Here is a 19,953-nt window from a genome sequence, read left to right on the forward strand (position 1 = left end):
AATTTTTATGGAATTTTCATCTTCTCATTCCCTTTTTCTTTGTTTTCTTCAACGCCCCGCCGCCAGCCTCATGGGTAGCTCGTTACACTTGGGTGTTATTACTAGAAGCCCATTGAAAAAGCCCAACAATGTTGTTATTCAAGTTTGAACTAATCAAGTAGGAGGTAATGATATACGAGTTTTAATTAATTAATCTTCAGAGTAGACTGCTTCAAACCTAACTGAGTGCATTGCATCGGACGTTATCTACACATACAAATAAGTAAACAATGTCACTATAATTGTATGCTTTACAGCTTTGCTCCTCAGTCCTCGCTCTCTTCAAGACTTCACCTCTCCTTATGAGAAAAAAAATCTATCTTCAATTATTATGGCTGGCTGCTCCTTCCAATCCATTCACGCCAATGGGCTTCCTCATTGCCTGATTTTTCTTTGAAAATGCGTGTGTGCGTGTGTGTTTTTTTTTAAATAATAATTTGTAAGTGTTTTTAGAAAACACATTTATTAAATACTTTTTCAGAAAACACCGTATAAGAAAATTTTCAATTTTTCAAAATGTTGTTAAAATTTTACTAAATGTTTAATTTTTTGTTTTATCGTTTTTTATGCTAACAAATAGAGGCCTGAAAAATAAAAAAAAATTGCTATGCAAAACTAGGTTATGTTCCAATGACCTTTGTTTTGAAGATAAACTACGCTATCAATGGATCGAATCTTGTTTGCGTCCTAATCTATTTTTTTTTTTCTTTTTCATTTTGTCCTTTCTGAATCTTATTTTTGGCTTCACCCTATAAACGACCATTTTAAAATTTCATAGAAAAATCCCCCCATCCATTTTTCTTCTTTATGTTATGTAAGGGGTCCTTTCAAAAACATATTTGATTTATACTAATAATAAATATCCAACCTTGTCTCCTAAATGAGGTCATGGTTCACTGGTTCCATGGTTCCATCTTAAGGAAAGGGACAAAACTTAGGAGTAATGTATCACATTTGCATTGACTCTCAAGATTATCCTTTCATGTTGAAAATTTCAACTTACTTCATCGTCATATTTTTTTGTTGATTTTTTTATTGTTAATATCATTTTTTTTGGGGTCTTTGATTCATGTCATAGTCACTTGTCCATTGCCAATGGCTTCTTGCTTGTATGTATTATTCATGGCCTTTAAAAAAAATAAAAAAAAATTATTCACCCTATTGATTGAATTTTTTTACAACCAAAGTACCCATTTTTGTAATTTTCTTCCATTTTTTAAAATATATTTTAAAATATATTTTCAATAGAACCTTTTATGTTGGAATTTTTAAAGGAAAGATAGGCTACTAGGACTATTGAAAGGAATAGTAAGTCAGAGAATAATGACAAATGCCTATAAAAAAGTCAAGCAAAATTTTGAAACGTGGTGCCATATGACATGTATAGACAAATAAGACAATGTTACGTGTATTTGAATTAATAATATGTGTTGTTGCGTGTATATTCGAGTGATTCATTCAAGAAATATATGGTAACGGTCACACGTGTTGAGTTAATTAAGTGATTTTTTTTTAATTTAATTGACCAAACTATAAAAATCAGAATGACAATGGGACAACTTTGAGATGCATCCTCCCATTTTGATCTTTTTCATTTTATATAAACTAATTCTTATTTTTTTTCTAAGAAAAAAATTAAATAAAACGGGATGAGATAAGGTAATAATTGAACTCATTTTAAATCCCAAAAAAATAAAAAATCTTAAACAAACCCGTAATCCATTTATTTAGTTCAAAATCCATTTCAATAAATAGGATACCGAAAAAGATCTGACGTTTTTGTCATCACTCCTAAAGACTTATAGTTCAATAAACCTATATAAATTAAGTAAAGCAACAAAAAACAACTTCTAATTGACTCCATCTAAATGGAACCATTAATATGAAAATACATACGAAATTACGATAATACGACATTACATACTTTGATGTTATCAAACAGTCTTAAGTGTAGGAAAAAAAATGTTCATTGGAGGAATTGGGTGGTTGAGTGAAGCCATTGTATGGACATGAGTGCTTCTATGTAATATCTGTATCAAATATGTCTCAATTCTTATGATCATGAAGTGGGAATTTGATTGAATGCTGTGGTCCAGTTGTTGATTTAGTGAAGTAGGCCTCTCAACATCACCCAAAATTTTGGAATCCCTTTTGATAAAGACCATGGAGTATGCACACCCACCAACCAACTTCCCCACCACTGTTGAGTCTCCTTCAACACCTAACTCACCTCCCACCCACAAGTTCCAATTGGAAAATTTCATCCATCTCCTATCCCACAAGTTCTAATTGGAAAATTCCATCCATATACTTATTGTAATGATAATATTTTCAAAGGTGTCATAATGATAGAGGAGAATTAATAAGAGAAATCTTGTTAATTTATCATCTTGATGGAGAGGAACAGCTGATTTGTTCCATATTATTAAGGCCTTCAAAGAAGGTTGGCGGGTATTTTATATTCAACATGATCTTTTTTTTTTTTTCTAAAAATAGTTTTAACATATTATTTTTTATTTACATCCAAAATTATCTTTAAAAAATTAAAATAAATAATATTAAAAAAAAAACAAAATAATTCTATGAATTAAAACTCATTTTTAATTTTTTTTTCATGCAATATCCCATTTCAATTTTTATGTACACTTTGTATTTGATAAATAAAAATAAAAATAAAACAAGAACCTAATAAGTCATAATCCTAAGTGAAAGAGTAGAATCAAAATCTCGACGCACGAGGTTTGATTTTCATGAATTTAAATGAGAAATAAATGAATTGTTTAAAGAGCAAGAGAAAAGTTGGTTATTCGACTTTCTTAGTCCACAAAAGACTTCACTCCTCATGCGTCTAGAGGCCGGCTTTTAATTTTATTTTTATCAAAAAGCTATTTGCCAAACCATTCTTTCATTAGGAATTGATAAACTAGTCCAACATCTTGAATAACAAAGTTTGATTTTGGAAAAACATCATCATTATGGGAATGTACATGCGGAAGAAAAATTACGTTAATTCATTGAGATGTAATATGCTATAAGTGAATATTTATGACAAGAAATGAATATGATCAAATTTATATGTTGTTTGTTATTCTGTACAAAAGAATCATAACTAATTTACAAATTCAGAGGGAGATACTGAACTTTTGTATTTAAAAAATATTTCAAGAGGGATCTCCAAAATAGATGGGGATTAATAGAGTAGCTTTTGATATGGATTGTTGATCAAAAACTGGTTTTTGAATAAATAATTCAAATATAAATACCTTTTTGGAATACTAAAAATGTTTAATAGTATTTTTACTTGAAGCATTTTTAATGAAAATGTTTTTGAAAGAAATACTAAAAAATGCATTTGATAATGATTTTAGAAAATATTTCTAATATTTCTAATACTTAAATAATAAAAATTTTCAAGTGTAAAAAATATTGAAAGTATTTCCTAAAATTATTGTTGACACCAAGAGTCTATTTGACACTGATGATAGAAAGTGACTCTAACATTTTTTAAGACTTGAAAATTTTGATAGATATCGTTATCAAATACACTTTAAATGTTTTTTTAGTAAATATTATAAATAATTTTGATACATATCATTGTCAAATACTAGAAATTTTTCAAAAAAAAATTATTTTTAAATTATACGGGAAAACAGGTTCATGAATTTTTAAAAATTATTTTCTATTTTTAAAAATAGTTATAGAAAACTGTGTTGATTTCCCCTCATTTCCTAGTTGTCCCTTTCTCTTTCTTTGCCACCAATTATAATATAAAAATCAATACATTCCATATAATAAAATAAAACAAAAATACATCAAAGTCAAAATCCCAACCAAGAATCAAAGTCAGTCCATCACCATACTCTTTAATCAATCAGAGAAAACTGCAATTCTTTGTAATGGGGCCCATTCAAATCTCCATCATGATCTCACAAAATTAACAGGAAATATTTTTTTATTTTACATTTCTGAAAAAGACTAATAAATTATTGTTATTTTGGGTACTTGCTTGTATACACTTTGGCGTGTAAGTAAATGTTAGGAGTCAAATAGTTAGAATATGGGAGTGTTTTTTTGTTATTAAATTTGGTTTATATTTTGGCATAAAGAAAATGGTGGTGCCCAACATTTGATGTCATTGACATCTAGAAGCTTCGATCTTGGGTTTACTTGGGAAAGGTATATATATATATATAGGTTATTTAATTAAAAGGATTATTGAAAACAGATTTTGAAAATTTAACTTTATCTTTTTTGACCTCATTTAAACAAAATCGTGCTTATTAATTTTTTATAAAAATAACTATTTCTTTTAAATATATTATAAATACTTAAAATAATTAAAAATATTTATATCAAAAATAAATTATTTATAAATATATATAAAAGAAGATAAATTTACAGATATGAGAATTATTTCATCCATTTTTAACCAATATATATATTTCTTGATTGATTTTTGACAACAAATTCCATATTTTGTCCTTCATCGTTATTTGAATAGTCTTTATTAGCTTATTTTTACTAAAAGAGATTGGTATTTGACTCAAATTTAAGGAAATTAGTGATAAAAGAATATTAACATTTATTGAATTTGGATCTCAAATTTTAGAAAAACATGTGATTCGAAAATAATAATATTTATTTCTTCTTAAATAAAAATTATTCTCAAAATATGTTTAAAGGTGATACAAGGTTTGTTTGCTAGTGTTTTAGAAAAAAGACCTTTAACATAAAAAGTGTTTTTAAGGAAAAATAAAATGGTTGATAAAATTTATGAAATATTTTTTAAAATTTGAAAAATCATTTGTAATGGTTTTTTTTTAAATATTTGATAAATAATTTTCTTAAAAACAGTTTTAGAAAAACCATTTTCACTTACAACATTTTGAATAGAAATAGTGTTAAATGCACTCTCCAACAAAGTAATCAAAGTGTCATGAGACTTTCATTCGAATTGAATCACTGAAATTCAAATTGTTCTATGTCTTTTTTAACACTCATTTTTATGTTTAGTAGTCATTCTTAGAAGTTTGGTCGACACCCTCACTTGCATCTTGTAGTTTCACTAGTGGACTAGTCAAACCGCCTAAGCCAAAACAAATAATAAAAAAAAAAATATTAATGGTAATTCATTTTAATACTAGAAACCCTTTTTGGGTGAAGATGAATTAAGCAATTGGTTGCGAATAAACAACTTTCAAAGTACGGGAAAGAAGAAAAAATCGATTTGGCAACTGGCTTCGATTTGCTTATTTTGGTACATTTGAAGAAAGTGCAATTGAAGAATCTTCAAAGACCAAAGGCTAAGGGTTCTCTTTTTCAAATCTCTTGTGGAGTGATTCAAACAATTGCTAGATTTGATGATTCCCTCTCATCTAAATTTTTTGGAGTCTTTTTATTATAACGAGTCTTACTTTTTTTCTAGGTTTCTTCTTTCTTTTATGATGCTTGAGTTTTTTTTATTATTATTATTGTATACCATCTGTGTATACGTAGATGCATCCCATTTTGTACGCTTCTTAATGCAAGCTTTTGTCTATCGAAAAAAACTTTCAAAGTAAAAGTTCAATTATCGTATCATGGCTTATCAAAGAATACATATCAAATGTATAAGCACTTTGAATAGTTTTATTTTATTTTATATTTGAGCTTAGAATGAAACTATTCAGACTTGAAATGGTGACAAGAATCAACTCTAAAAACGCGCTTGTTTAGATCTTGACTCAATCTTCTCTATTTATTATTTTCTGCTTTTGCATGCAAGCAGCAATCCATTATTTGACCAAGTCATGTTTCTTTTCCCCATCACATTACAAGTACTTTTTTTTTTTTTAATTTAATTTTTCTAAATTTATTTATCATTTTCTTAGGGTTTTTTGGGAATATTTTTCAATATAGTTTTTTAGAATCAATAAAAGCTTTATACTCCTATGTACAATAAAAAATTTTATAAAATATTTTCTGTAGTTTTAATTATTTAATACAATAGATTTAAAAAATAAAATTAAACACCTTAAATTTGTTTTGAAAAACACCTTATTTTCCATAATAAGCTTATCAAAAGTGTTTTTCAAGTTGGATTTTTTTTTTTTTTTAATTTCTAAAACACAAAAAATTGTTTTCAATAACATTTTCCATACAACCCTAAAATTCTTTTCGCCTATTTTGGCTCTTCCATTACTTCTTGTGTCTCAATGTTTGAAACTCAGGCTTGATATAGGATAAAGGAGCCGCAAATTCTTACTCAACAAAGTTGATGGTCTTTCATACACCACGATTTGTTCACGGTTTTTTAGCTTTGGACATTTCAGAAACACGTTCAAGAGTATGACAACCAAATCCCCACGTGGGCTGTATTTCTGTTCACAAATTAGAACTTACTAGAATCTACTTAGTATTTGCCTCTTTTTTTCTTACCAGAAAAGGACACTTGTATCTATTCAGACTTCAAATTAAGACAATACACACAGCAGAAAATGACCGTGTCTTTGGGTTCATGAATGAATATGAGAAAGTGGAGATATGGACAAATGGATTTGGTTTATGGCGTGGGAAGAACGCTCTTAAACCCTAAAATTTCCTCCTTAAACCCTTCCTGGTTACTTCCCAACTGGGTTTGGGTTGGACTTGGTTTCCTCCCACCAAAATTGAAGTTGACACAAACAACAATATCTTCATTTCCACAAAATTTCAGGGTAATGTTGTGAAGGGAGAGCTCTCCAAGAAATTTCAAGAAATTTGTACAAATAATTTCCGATAAATTTTGTAAGCGATAATTTTATTGATTAAATTTTTACGGGCCTTTTTATTAGGAGCCTTGAGCGTTGGAAGAACATTTGAAGATTGCCCAAAAAATCTATAAAAATAGCAAAAAAAAATAATGCATGACAAGAATATAAGTAGATTCGATTTGGTTATATCTCGGTATGATATAAAGATATATTATACCGTTAGGAGTTGTCTGAAAACCAATTTGAAAGGGATCCGTTTGGTTTTGTTGGGCTTTGACCTGAGTAAAATGGAGCCAGAAAATTAGAAGGCTATGTTTGGTTCCCGGAAAGTACAAAGGAAAGAAAAAAAATGTTAAGGAAAATGATTTTCTCATGTTTGGTTGTCTTATGAAAAATATAAAAAAAAAATCAAATATAATTAAAATTAATTAAAAACTTATTTATTTTTAAATTATTTAATCTTTATATTGATGAGTTAAAATAAATAAAATGAGTTTGAAGTAACAAAAAAAATAATTTATCAATTTTTAATCTATTTTTTTATTTTCCTTTATTTTTTCTTTCCTTCTACTTTTCCTTTGTATTTTCTTTCCTTCGTATTTTTCCTCAAATTTTCCGGGAACCAAACATAGCCGAAAAGTCTTGCTGGCTTTCGTTGATTGGATAGCTTCCCTGATATTTTGATAACCTCACATTTTGCTGACGTAGTCGCCTCTACTACTTGACACGCGGAACCGCATTGAGCCAGTCAATGGTAAGCCATTCCGAGTTTCAAATACTAGTACCCCACTCCCTCAATTGTCACCACTTGTTGTCTGCTCCCTACCTCTATATATAGGATTCAATTCTCTCTCTCTCTCTCTCAGAGCCTCTGAACCATAATGGCGACTCTTTTCATTTCATCGTCTAAGGCCTCTTCTGCGTCTTCATTCTCAGTCCATCAAACGATGTCGTTGCCACGGCACGCTGCGTTTTCGGAGTACATGATGGAAGAGAGTGTAGACCACGCTCATGCCATCATCACCAAGTGGGATACCAAAAGTCCCACCTCCCTCTTCCATGACAACAGGAAGGAGGGCAGGGAGTTTCTCAAGTGTGTCAAGGACTTGAGGACAGCCATGCACTTCTTTCTCTCCCAAAAATCGGCTTCTGGGAAGCTTGTGCTGGCTCAGCAGCTCATGCAGATAGCCATGAAGAGGCTTGAGAAGGAGTTTTACCAGATTCTGTCTGCCAACCGGGACCGCCTTGATCCTGATTCCGTCAGGTCGTGTGTGTCGGGGAGGTCTAGTAACTCGGATGATGATCAATATCAGTGTGATGTGGGATCAGATGAGGAGATTAATGTTGCTGGGGAGTCGATTTCGGAGGTTGAGAGAGTCTCAGCGCTGGCTATGTATGATCTCAAGGCCATAGCGGACTGCATGATCGGTTGTGGGTATGGTAAGGAGTGTGTGAAGATATATAAGATCATCAGGAAGTCGATTGTAGATGAAGGGCTGTACCGTATCGGGATTGAACGGAACAGTTCTTCACAGATTAGTAAGATGAATTTCGAAGCCCTCCAGCACAAGATCAAGCATTGGTTGAGTGCAGTTAGGATAGCTGTGAAGACACTCTTTAATGGCGAGAGAGTTCTCTGTGATCATGTCTTCTCAGCTTCGGATTCCATCAGGGAATCATCCTTTGCAGAGATCACCAGAGAAGGAGCCATCAATCTCTTCAAATTTCCGGAGCTGGTCACCAGAACCAAGAGATCATCACCGCATAAAATCTTCTGCTTCCTGGATTTGTATGAAGCCATCTCTGTCCTACTCCCTGAGATCGAATTAATCTTCTCATTTGAATCAACTTCAGCAGTAAGCTTGCAGGTTTCCTCATCACTCCAGAAGCTCAGCGAGGCTGTAAGGGCAACATTATCGGAATTTGAATCAGTAGTTCAAAAGGACTCATCCAAAACACTGGTCACAGGCGGAGGAATTCACCCGCTGACCGAATCAGCAATGAACTATATCTCTTCCCTAGCTAATTACAGTGGAGTCCTCTCCGAAATCCTCGCTGACTGGCCGCTACCAGTACAATCACCATTCCCAGAGTCCTATTTCGACAGTCCAAAATCCATTGACAACCCACCATCCGCCATGGCCATGCGTCTAGCTTGGCTCATACTTGTACTCCTATGCAGGCTAGACTGCAAAGCTGAGCTGTACAAAGACATTGGGCTCTCATACCTCTTCCTCGCCAATAATCTCCATTTCGTTTTGGAAAAAGTCCGTACATCCAACCTGCGGTACCTCCTGGGGGAGGAGTGGATATCAAAGCATGAAAAGAAAGTTAAACAATACAGTGCCAGCTACGAAGTCATGGGATGGACTAAAGTTTTCTCCTCTCTACCTGAGAATAATTCTCAGGCGCCCATGTCGCCGGAGGATGTAAAGGAGTGCTTTGGGAGATTCAACTTGGCTTTCGAAGAAGCGTGTCGGAAACAAACCTCATGGGTTGTGCAAGATGGGAAGCTCAGGGACGACATCAAGGTATCCATTGCCAAGAAACTGGTGCCGGCGTACGGTGAGTTTTATGAGAAATATTTGGGCATGTTGGACGGGGAGACGAATTTGGAGGTTTTGGTGAGGTTTTCACCTGATGATTTGGGAAATTACTTGTCGTACTTGTTGCACGGAACTGCCATCTCAGGGAGTTCATCATCATCATCATCCTCTTCTTCATCACAGAAGTCCGGCCGGGCCCGATGAAACCATACACACACAAAATAATGTGTACCGTTTTGATGTCTGATGGATGTTTCAGGCTTCTCTTCAGCTAGATTTTCAGTATGTTCATCACAAGTTCTATATACAACTGTTTTCTGATGGGTATAAAGATTTTGAGCAATAAGAAAAACTTCAGAATGCAACTCAATTCCGTTGGAAATGAATAAATTCAGCTAAAATAGTTTAATTTCAATTTCTATGTTTAATCAATATTGGATCGGAAAGTTTTTAACCAACCAGAACCAGGTCTGGGTTTTGAGTTGATTCTTGCTCTTTCTGTTTCAAGCTTCATTTCAGTCAACCATTGGCAATTCAGAAGGGGAAAAGGGGTTGACTTTCTAGTTGCAGGTTTCATTCATTTTCCACTAAAAGCAAAGGGAGAGTTTGAGAGAAATTGGGTGGAAAGAAAGAAAACAGGGCAGAAAATTACAAGAAAAGAAAAATTAAAGAAAAATAAAAAAAATAGATTTTAAAGTTAATAATATATATATATATATATATATATAAATTCATTTTATTTAATTTTATTATATAAATATTAAATAATTTTAAAATATATAAATTCTTAATTAATTTTAATTTTTTTTTCTTATTTTCTACAATGAAACCAAATAGGAGAAAATAGTTTGATTCCTAAAAATATTAAGAAAAAAAAATGTAAGAAAATTTATCTTCTCATATTTGGTTATAATATAAGAAATATTTTCAAAAATATATAATTCAAATTTATTATAAACTTATGTCTTTTTAAAGTTATTTGATATTTATAAGAAAAAGCTAAAAATGATTTTGATATAATATATAAAAATAATTTATTAATTTTAAATTTATTTATTTTTATTTTTTCTTTTTTTTTTTTATTTCTTTTGTTTACATTTTTTTCTCAAATTTTACCTTAATACTTTTTGGAAATCAAACATAATGAAAGGATTTCCCTTCTTTTACTTTTCTCTTTTTTTTTTTTTCTTTTTTTTTTTTACCTTTTCTTTTTTAAACTAAATTATGGTCCTAAAAACCATAGCAGAAAAGTTCTCATAATATAGACTAAAACGGCATAGGATGTCAACGTTATGAGTGGGATAAGTAAATGCTCACCGTCCGGGATCAAGGCTCCCTGTCCTTAATTTATTCGTCATCCTGCCTCATTCCTTAGATTAGGTGGGAGAGGGATAGAGAATCTCCGTTGGCCCAGGCAACAAATTTGATATTTCCCATGGACGAGAATCCCCATTAGTATTATTTTTTAAAAACATTAAATTATATATAACATATTATTGTTAAAATTTTATGAATAAAAAAAAATTATATACATAATCAGGGTGGTTTGGGGCCGAGAACAGGGTTTTGTTCACGCCTCATCCCTGATTTGGGTTTTTTAAACTTTTGCCGTCCCGACCCTGACCCAGTCCCAGACCCAGATTATTATTTCCCATTGCCAGTCCCATTAGGGATTCACCCAATAGGTATTTTTGTCATCCCTATGGAAAGATGGCCTTGCTAGAGAAACACCACTTGCTGGACATGGGCTGTTAGGTATTTATAGTTAATACTTTGCTCAGCAAAACGGGGCCTTTGTCAAGGAAATAGTCAAACTTATTTTTGAAGAGCTATGGACACACAAACACACTATGCTATGATTGATACACATCAGCCAAAAAGCCTTCGAAAATTTCTGCAATTGCATAAAAAAGATATAGAGCCTTGTGAACTATTCTAAGAAGGGAGACATAAGTTAACATAAAGATTTCAGCAATGCCATGCTACTGCTATGCACTTGTCATTAGCTCTGCTGGCCTGGGAATGGCTTGCCAACCGGTACAAACTTGGAGCACACTTTTCAGAGAATCTGAGGCCATTTCCATCGTCCATGTCGGGTAATATTCACTTGGATGGAATATGCATTCTTCACCAATTCCTGTTAATAAGCATGATTGAGCTCCATTCAGGAACAAGTCCCCTTCAGACCTTATTAATCCAGACTTTGCCTCCTCCATGTCTGCTGCCTATCAAGAGTGTCATAACAACCGGAAGTTGAATCAAACATTGTTAATGGCCACCAGCAAAAAATCTGTCTTCACAAACAATCTCGTCGTGTTAGAAAACATTGCATTGAACAAAAAGAGTTATACATTCTTCAGTAACCCATAAGAAGCTATTGATTTGTTCAGAGATACTGAAGTATATCTTATAATTCTTAATTGTTGGTACCAAAAAGAAAGCAGGTGATCGAGTAGCACGGTGATCAAAGCAGGTTCACTGAATGCCTGACTACACTTATTCTTGATTCTTCATAGTGTTTGGTACTCCATGGTGTATGGTAGTGAATAAGACTGTCTACTTTCTGGCTACTGCTTAAAACTATGTAAATGAACATCACACAGTGAACACCACAAGATCATGGTGGAAGCAAATACCAAATAAATAAATAAAAATTACTTCTAATTATCTGATGCTTCCCTTGTTGAATGGTGCCCTTTTAGACTTTTGTTTTCCATCTGTAAATGGTCTTCTAAACCTACAGAATCGACTCAAAAATGTCTGCGGCATTGCCCACTTGGAGAAATCGAAGCACAAAGCTTTCAAGAAAAAATTGACAACAGGGAAATAATATTCATTGTAAGTTTAAATGCACCATATCGAAATAGAAATACATTGAATAGAGAATATCATGAAACCTGCATCTTTATCCATGAAAGTTTATGGCATCAATAATTTGGTTCATAACATATCCATGTAGGAACCTAAAACAGTCATGCAGTATGTCAGCAATGCGGTAGAAAGGAGAGGAATTTAATTTACCATCTCTGTATAATATTTAAAAGCCACTTTCTTCTCTCCTGCTTCATAGATGTTGTTTTGGGAGTATATCTGATAGCAATAAAAATACCAAGAAAAATGTAACAGATTTCAATTACATAATAAAAGATAAAATCTTTATGCCCTGCAAAGAACATAATGTACAGAGACATCAATACTTTTAAGGTATTAAGATATCATTTACCTGTGATTCAACACTAGCACAAACAGCATACACACTCCAATTTCTGGTGTAATTGTTATACAGATGAACTTTTCCAAACCTAACACGAGGCTGCCTTTGCCGCGTTCCATCAAAAAAACAATGGTGAATGGTCACCCGGATGCATCTGTCCCCAATGTGAGAAGGGTCTGCTCCAATAAGCATTGTCTTGTCATGTTGTGAGAAGTAACATCTGGTAGCCAAAAGTGATCCATCAGAGTCCAACTTTCGCTCGCATATTCAATTCAATTTGTGATATGCAAGAACCAACCCACCTAGAAACTGTAATATCTGTGCTTTGGCGGGTGATATCTATAAGTCCATCATCATAATCATGCAGGCTGCATCGGTCTATCCATATGTGTCTAGAATTTGGTTTTATTTGAATGCCATCAACATCATGTCCTCTACCACCTTCAAATTCCAGGTTGCATATGATTATGTGCTCACATTCTTTGAGTCTCAGGCCCTTGCCTGTGAACTTTATCCTTTGGCCCCGGCCATCAACCGTCTTATAAGATGATACACTCAAGTAGGATGAAAGATTAATGGTGCCTGAAATTTCAAAAACAATCCAAAGTGGTTCTTGTCTACGGCAGCCCTCACGAAGTGATCCTGGTCCATCATCTACAAACAGAAACCGGACCTTGAATTTATGAAAGAATGGTTGCTCATAATCTACATACTATTTCTGAAACCATTACATAGTTGCTCATGACTCCATCAATGTCACTATAGCAAATATTTTTCGACAACAAGCCTTTAGATATGGGTGGTCCAAAATTCAATCATCACCAAAGTCGTTCTAACATTTCAAAAACGAATTGAAAATTTCATAATCATAAGAATCTAAATCTTCTTACCAATAAAAAGACAAGAAGGAAAAATATTAGAGCTCTTCGGTTACATCCGGCATTCATCAGTCTCAAATGAATCACCAATCAGGAAGAGTGATTTAAGTTAAAGAAACGACTTTTCATATCATTTTTTTTTTTTTTTTTTTTTAAATGCTCAATGTGGAAAAATTAAATTGATTCAAATTGAAAGTTCTCAAAATCAGAAAGCAACTTGAAATTGGGGCAAGAAATCTCTAATTCAACAGAGTCATGTGAATGGGAAATAAGGCTTTATGCTTGTTCAAAACGGGCAATTTTCCAAAATCTTAGGCATTCTTATTTCCTCGACATCAAAAGTTTTCTAGAAACTCTCAAATCAAGCTCCAAACCCCATTAGTTCCTCCGTCAATACTCCCATGGCACCAATTAACGCATTCAAATTGCTAGGAGACACATCATGGAAACCGCCGTTGTCAATAAAATATTCATACCTAACGCTAAACCTAGTCATAAAAAATTCAATAAGAATGGAAGGCAAAGAGAAGAGGACCGGCCAATGTAGTGACGGAATAGATGGGGCCATGGAGGCCGCCGATGGCCAATCGGCCGAATCCCTCAGCCTTTCCGGCGAGATCTCTGAGGTTGGAATCGACATCGGCGTAGGGCAGCGAAGCCATCTTCGTCTTTCTTCAGCTTTGAATCTTAGTCTCTGACAATGGCGCTTGGCGGGTGCGCTTTATAGGCCGTTAGGCCGTTGGATCTGCGGTTTGTGGGCCGGTCACTTAGGGCCACATATTGCTAAACCACACCTTCATTTTGGAGGACCCAGTCTCTATGGGCCCATAAAACAAGCAATTTACAAATTAGAAGATGTTCTTTACATAATAGCTGATTTATTGGAAGTAATTAACCTTTTTATGCCAATTTTTTTCCCAATAAAAATTAGACAAGGCTGTTTGGCTTGCAAAATAGTAATATTTTAACATATTTGTAGAAATATAAAATAAACAAAAAGTATATAAAGAAAAATTATTTTATTTAAATCTACTTTTTATTTTATTTTTCTTTTTCTTTTTTTATTATTATTTCTTATCTTTGAACATTTCTTAGAAAAGGAAGAGAAGTTTTCTATACTTGTCACAAGAAGGATATTTGAAAAAATTCTTAGATGAGTTTGGTAGGCATGATGCTAAGTCAATTAGCACTCCATCAGAACACATTTTGGATTCTCATTAATATAATCAAACATTGAAGCAAAAGAAAGGTATATATGAGTACTATGTCATATTCAAGTGCCATAGGAAGTTTGATGTATGTCATGGTTTATACAAGACCAAATATAGCACTTCAGTAAGCTTGGTGAGTAGGTTGATTGCTAATCTCGTGGAAAGCCATAGATTGACATCTAAGTGAGTTGTAAGGTATTTGGAAGGAACTCAAAAGGTTGGTTCGACATATAACATGTCACGGGGTGTTCACCAAGAAATATCTAGATATATTGATTTAGATTTTGCAAGTGATATTGATAAGAAGATCACTAATAAGACATATCTTTACTTAATTTGTATAGTAATATGATAAGTTGAAAAATGAATCTTCAATTAACAAGAACACTTTCAACTTGTGAAGTCAAATATAAAGCTCTTACAAAAGCCATAAAATAAAGCTATATATATATAAGGTTAAGGGTTTGGTAAATGAGTTGGAAGGTCATCTTGAGATGAATGTTGTAGTGTTCCAATCAAAGAGTTATCCATCTCTCAAAAAATCAGATGTTCTACGATAGAAAAAGCACATTGACACAAGACTTAACTTCATCTAAAGACATTATAGCTTAGAGATCAATGGAGATCAAGAAGGTATCTAGACGTAGGTAATTTGACATGTACATTTAATTAGAAGAATCTCATGCAATTAGTGATTTGGTCATGCCCATGGATGTATAGGAATTTCCAAACTACGTAAATTATTTGTCTTATGTGTTTGTTGTGTTGTTTTGATTAATTGTCTCTCTTCCTCAAGACTCTTGCTATGATTTTCTAGGCTATTTTATTAATTAAAAACATATTTGGCAAGTGCTTGAGGAAAAACTAAAGATAAAATTGAAAGAAATTTTATATTGCATGGTACTCATTTTTAGCCCAAGTTTTCCTCTTCCATTAATTTTGATGATTATTTTAATCTAATTGTGTTTAAGCTTCTTTGCTTTAGTTTTTTAAGGATTTTAATATGTCAATAGCTAAGGAAAATCAAAGACACATCATGGAGTTTTTCATCAAGTTGAAGACCAATTGATTCCTTGAAAATTCAAAATTTTCTTCTCACCTTCCATATCTTGAATGACCTAAACCAAACCAGTTCAGAGCCTAAACCGAACCCTACTTTTTGGACGGTAAAAGAACATAGACGCCTATTGCCTTGTTTTGGTTGGTCTGATAGATATAAGTTGCTTTCAGTCGAGTAAAGGTCAATTGTGATTGCCATGGCCTTTCATCAATGCAACTTCTTTTCTTTCTTCAGTTTTAGGGTAAGCCCAAGGACCAAAAGGAATCAAGTTATGTCCAAGCTCTTCAAGCAGGAGGGGGAAGAATCAAATCAATTTAAGGTGGGTGGACATTAAATTTTTAGATAGAGGCAGATCCCACGCAGAAGTGATAACTCAATGTTCCTCCCAAAACAACACTAGTTAGTGGATGACACCTGCAATACAGGTGCCCCTCATACATCTGCATTTTTTTTTGGCTCCAATAACTCAGAATTTGTTAGAGTGATGTGATCTGGGAAAAGAAGCTCAAGATCAATGAGATTAAGCATCTTTCTGATCTGGGTTTGATTTCATAACTTAGGAAAAGTTATTGATAATGAAGCCAACCTAGCATTCAATTCACACACAATATTTTCTTAGTTTAACCATTCCCAATTGTCAAGAAAATTTACTAAAACCAGTGAGATTCCAGTGTGCGGTAAGGGGTTTTTCACATCAAAGCTACATGCCCAAATTAATGAAATAGTATATATATCAAAGAGTGAGCACTCTGCACTCACTCATCAAAGATCTAGTACTAGCCTACCTCTCTCTTTGGTTTCTTGTCTCTTCATATTCATATGGAGCTCCTGATCATGATGATACTGTACTTATTTCCTCTCCTATTTCTTCTCTTTCTATTATCCAAGATTGCCAATCAATATTGGAGGGGCCAGTGCAGCTGCTATATTCTGCGTTACGAGTGCTTTAAGCCATCCGATGAACGCAAAATGAACAGTGAGTTTTGTGGCGAAATTATCAAGAGAAACAAGAATCTTGGTCACCAAGAATACAAGTTTCTCCTCCGAGCCATTGTGAGCTCCAGCATTGGTGAAGAAACTTATGGCCCACGAACTATCATCGATGGCAGAGAAGACTGTCCATGTCTGATGGATGGGATCCAAGAAATGGAAGAGTTCTTCTACAAAACCCTTGATAATCTCTTCGAAAAGTCTGGCATTTCCCCATTAGATGTGGATGTGTTAGTGGTAAATGTATCGATGCTTGCATCGGTTCTTTCCTGGTCCTCCCGAATAATCAACCATTACAAGATGAGGAACGACATCAAGGCCTTCAACCTCTCGGGAATGGGATGCAGCGCAAGCCTAATATCCATTGATCTAGTCCGCAGAATCTTCAATTCTCGCAAGAATTCACTGGCCATTGTTGTCACCTCCGAGTCCATTGCTCCGAACTGGTACTCCGGCAACGACAAGTCCATGATCCTCTCCAACTGCCTCTTCCGATCAGGCGGGTGTTCGATCCTCCTAACAAACAATAAAGCCCTAAAAGGCCAGTCACTTCTAAAACTGAAGTGTTTGATTCGAACTCATATGGGCTCGAGCGATGAAGCGCACAGCTGCTGCATGCAGAAGGAAGATGACCTCGGCCGCAAAGGCTTTCACCTCAGCAAGAGCCTCCCCAAGGCTGCAAATCAAGCTTTTACCGAAAACCTTCGAGAACTCGCACCCAAGGCGCTTCCCTTAAGAGAACTTCTTCGTTACACTGCTCTATCTACATTTTTTCACTACACAAAGGGAGGATTCAAAGCGAAGTTGAATTTCAAGACGGGTGTAGATCATTTCTGCTTGCACCCGGGTGGAACGGCAATGATAGATGGAGTTGCGAAGAGCTTGGAGCTGAGTGAGAGTGATATGGAGCCTGCTAGAATGACACTGCATCGATTTGGGAACACTTCTGCGAGTAGTGTGTGGTATGTTTTGGGGTACATGGAGGCGAAGAAGAGGCTGAAGAAGGGGGATAGGGTTTTGATGATCAGTTTTGGTGCTGGGTTCAAGTGCAATAGCTGTATGTGGGACGTGGTGAGAGATTTAGAAGATGGAAATGTTTGGGAAGACTGTGTTTCACTATATCCTCCTAAAACCCTAGCCAACCCTTTCATGGAGAAGTATGGTTGGATTTATCAAGAGGATCCAACCACCAGAGGTTGGAGTTCATGGTAATAGTCTCTTCCATATATATATATATATAGAATTAATGAAAAATAAAATAAATAAATAAATAAATAAATAAATAACTCTATTTGTATGCTAAAAGTCCCTTCTATTATTGGTAAGTTGGTACATAAGTAATTGTGAGGAACATTATGTCCATTTATGTTGTTGATTTGGAATATAGCTCAATCAAATTAATAGGAAATACTTCTCATGTATTTTTCCTTTTTTAGAGAGGTAATATATATATGTAATATATATATGTTTTATAGAAATTAGTTGTAACGACTTGTACCCAATCTTAAAATGCACCTACAAGGTTAGAAACTTTCTCCCGTAAGATATTACAAATATTTCTCATACAGATACAATGTCCTCCTTATATTTTATGGAATTATGAAGTCAAATTAGATATTATATCGAAATTGTGGATTAGCTCTAATATCATTTGTTTGTATTGGGATTAAGAATTGACTTTGATACCATTTATAAAAACTCACACCCTTATGATAGATATTACCTACTCTAAGTCCAAATGTGATCATCATAGTTTTAAAATATATTTATATAATTAAAAAAAATTCACCATATATAATATAAAGAACTCCCTTCCCATCACAATTTGTAATATACTTTCTCTCATACCATGTGTAATATCACATATTTTGTATTGTAGTGGGCAACATAGAAAGGGAGAAAGAGATTGTTATAAATAATTGTTTATCAAGAATTCATATTTTTGCATTCAGAGGGACAATAATAACAAACTCAAAATAAAAACCATCTAAAACCTTAAAAACCTGGAAGCCCTATTTGAGAACTTTTGAGAATGGTTTTCTGTTCTTTAAAATAAAATAAATAAAATAAGAAAACACTTTTAAAAATCAGAAAATTGTTTTTTATTTTTTATTCTTAAGAACATAAAATAAAGTGTTTTTAAATAACAATTTTTAATTGTTTTAAAAAATAATTATACAACATGTAAAATAATTAAAAATAAAATATTAGACATAAAAATTATATCTAAAAATATTAAAAACATTCAAAGTTTTAAATAAGCTTTTATTTTATAAAATATGAGAGAATAATTTTTAAAAACTATTTTTTATAACTGTTTCCAAAAATAGTTCTCAGAATCTCTCCATACTTAAAAGCACAAAATTATGAAGCCAAATCATGATTAAAAATAAATAAATCGAGTACAACTCACTCACGAAGTCTTGTTAGTTTGTTATAATTTTGGAGATCTTGGGGCCTTAAATGGAGCTCCGGTGGGCTTAAACTTCGACGGGCTGTTTAGGAATGTGGGCTTTTAGGGTTGCGACTTGCGAGAGCAAGCATGGGGCTTTTGGTTGTGACTTGTGAGAGCTTTGAAAACATGAAGATATCTTGACCGATTGTGAGAGCTTCGGCTTCGCATGAAAGTAATTGTAAGCATAGATTAATGTATAGCGGAATTTGGATCAAAATATCTTCTTTCGGATTGATGATCAATCCTCAAACGGACGAGTTTTATGAGATGGTAGCTTGCCCCACCCCTAATACCACCATTTTGGAATTTAAATAAATAAATTAAAAACGAATTTAGAATTTTTTTTATTTTTTATATTTGGAACAAGTTCGGGTATTGTCTTGTCTTACCTTATAACGATTAAATATAAATTTAATTTCTTATTTTTAATATAATGATAATAATTATATAATAAATATTTTTCAATAAAATAAGTTATAAAAACTATAATATTTTAATTATATATAAAATATATTTATTTTAATGTAATTAAAAACTTTAAAAAAAAATTAAACGAGGTTGGCATATATATATATATATATATATATATATATATGTGGCCTTTTAAACGGGTTTTCTAATATCTAATATCTACATGTTTATATCTACGAATCATCATTTTAATATCAAGTATATATAAAAGAAATAATAATTTAAATATATGTATTATTATTTATTTTATTTTTATTTTTTTCTAATATTTTATGAGTTTTAATCAATTTTTACTTTAATGAGATTTTTCTTTTTTAACTTTTTAGACGATATTTTCCAAATTTTCTATAAAATCTAA

At 33.0% G+C, this 19,953-nt stretch overlaps 3 protein-coding genes across 6 annotated transcripts; 2 read left to right on the forward strand and 1 right to left on the reverse strand.

Annotated features, from left to right (window-relative positions):
- The first annotated feature begins 7,649 nt into the window (after window positions 1-7,649).
- On the forward strand, window positions 7,650-9,748 carry LOC117927693 (exocyst complex component EXO70H1-like). The gene has a single exon (XM_034847346.1). It carries the CDS (start codon window positions 7,652-7,654, stop codon window positions 9,518-9,520), a length of 1,869 nt encoding a protein of 622 aa, XP_034703237.1. The 5' UTR covers window positions 7,650-7,651; the 3' UTR covers window positions 9,521-9,748.
- A 1,365-nt stretch (window positions 9,749-11,113) lies between these two features.
- On the reverse strand, window positions 11,114-14,085 carry LOC117927773 (probable pectate lyase 4). 4 transcript variants are annotated; one of them, XM_034847443.1, is made up of 5 exons: window positions 13,944-14,085; window positions 12,833-13,184; window positions 12,540-12,750; window positions 12,338-12,406; window positions 11,114-11,541 (listed from the first exon to the last, which is right to left on the reverse strand). In XM_034847443.1, the coding sequence occupies exons 1-5, from the start codon at window positions 14,068-14,070 to the stop codon at window positions 11,305-11,307; spliced, it is 996 nt and encodes a 331-aa protein (XP_034703334.1). In that variant the 5' UTR covers window positions 14,071-14,085; the 3' UTR covers window positions 11,114-11,304. The 4 variants fall into 4 exon arrangements, with proteins under 4 accessions (XP_034703334.1, XP_034703335.1, XP_034703337.1 ...); XM_034847444.1 differs by having other exon boundaries at window positions 11,419-11,606; XM_034847446.1 differs by having other exon boundaries at window positions 11,476-11,610.
- Window positions 14,086-16,498: 2,413 nt separating this feature from the next.
- LOC117928486 (3-ketoacyl-CoA synthase 12-like) lies at window positions 16,499-17,881 on the forward strand. Its single transcript, XM_034848362.1, has one exon. It carries the CDS (start codon window positions 16,499-16,501, stop codon window positions 17,879-17,881), a length of 1,383 nt encoding a protein of 460 aa, XP_034704253.1.
- The last annotated feature ends 2,072 nt before the right edge of the window (window positions 17,882-19,953 follow it).

Source organism: Vitis riparia, chromosome 13 (genome assembly GCF_004353265.1).
Source record: "Vitis riparia cultivar Riparia Gloire de Montpellier isolate 1030 chromosome 13, EGFV_Vit.rip_1.0, whole genome shotgun sequence".
Lineage (NCBI taxonomy): Eukaryota > Viridiplantae > Streptophyta > Magnoliopsida > Vitales > Vitaceae > Vitis > Vitis riparia.

What these genes read in the sequence shown, in the direction of transcription:
- LOC117927693 (XM_034847346.1), top strand. Translation starts at nt 7,652, where the DNA reads ATGGCGACTCTTTTCATTTCATCGTCTAAGGCCTCTTCTGCGTCTTCA.
- LOC117927773 (XM_034847443.1), bottom strand. Translation starts at nt 14,070, where the DNA reads ATGGCTTCGCTGCCCTACGCCGATGTCGATTCCAACCTCAGAGATCTC. An exon ending in ACAGATATTACAGTTTCTAG is followed by an intron (nt 12,751 to 12,832) that starts GTGGGTTGGTTC and finishes TTTGGCTACCAG; the next exon opens with ATGTTACTTCTCACAACATG. An exon ending in GTGCTAGTGTTGAATCACAG is followed by an intron (nt 12,407 to 12,539) that starts GTAAATGATATC and finishes TATTGCTATCAG; the next exon opens with ATATACTCCCAAAACAACAT.
- LOC117928486 (XM_034848362.1), top strand. Translation starts at nt 16,499, where the DNA reads ATGGAGCTCCTGATCATGATGATACTGTACTTATTTCCTCTCCTATTT.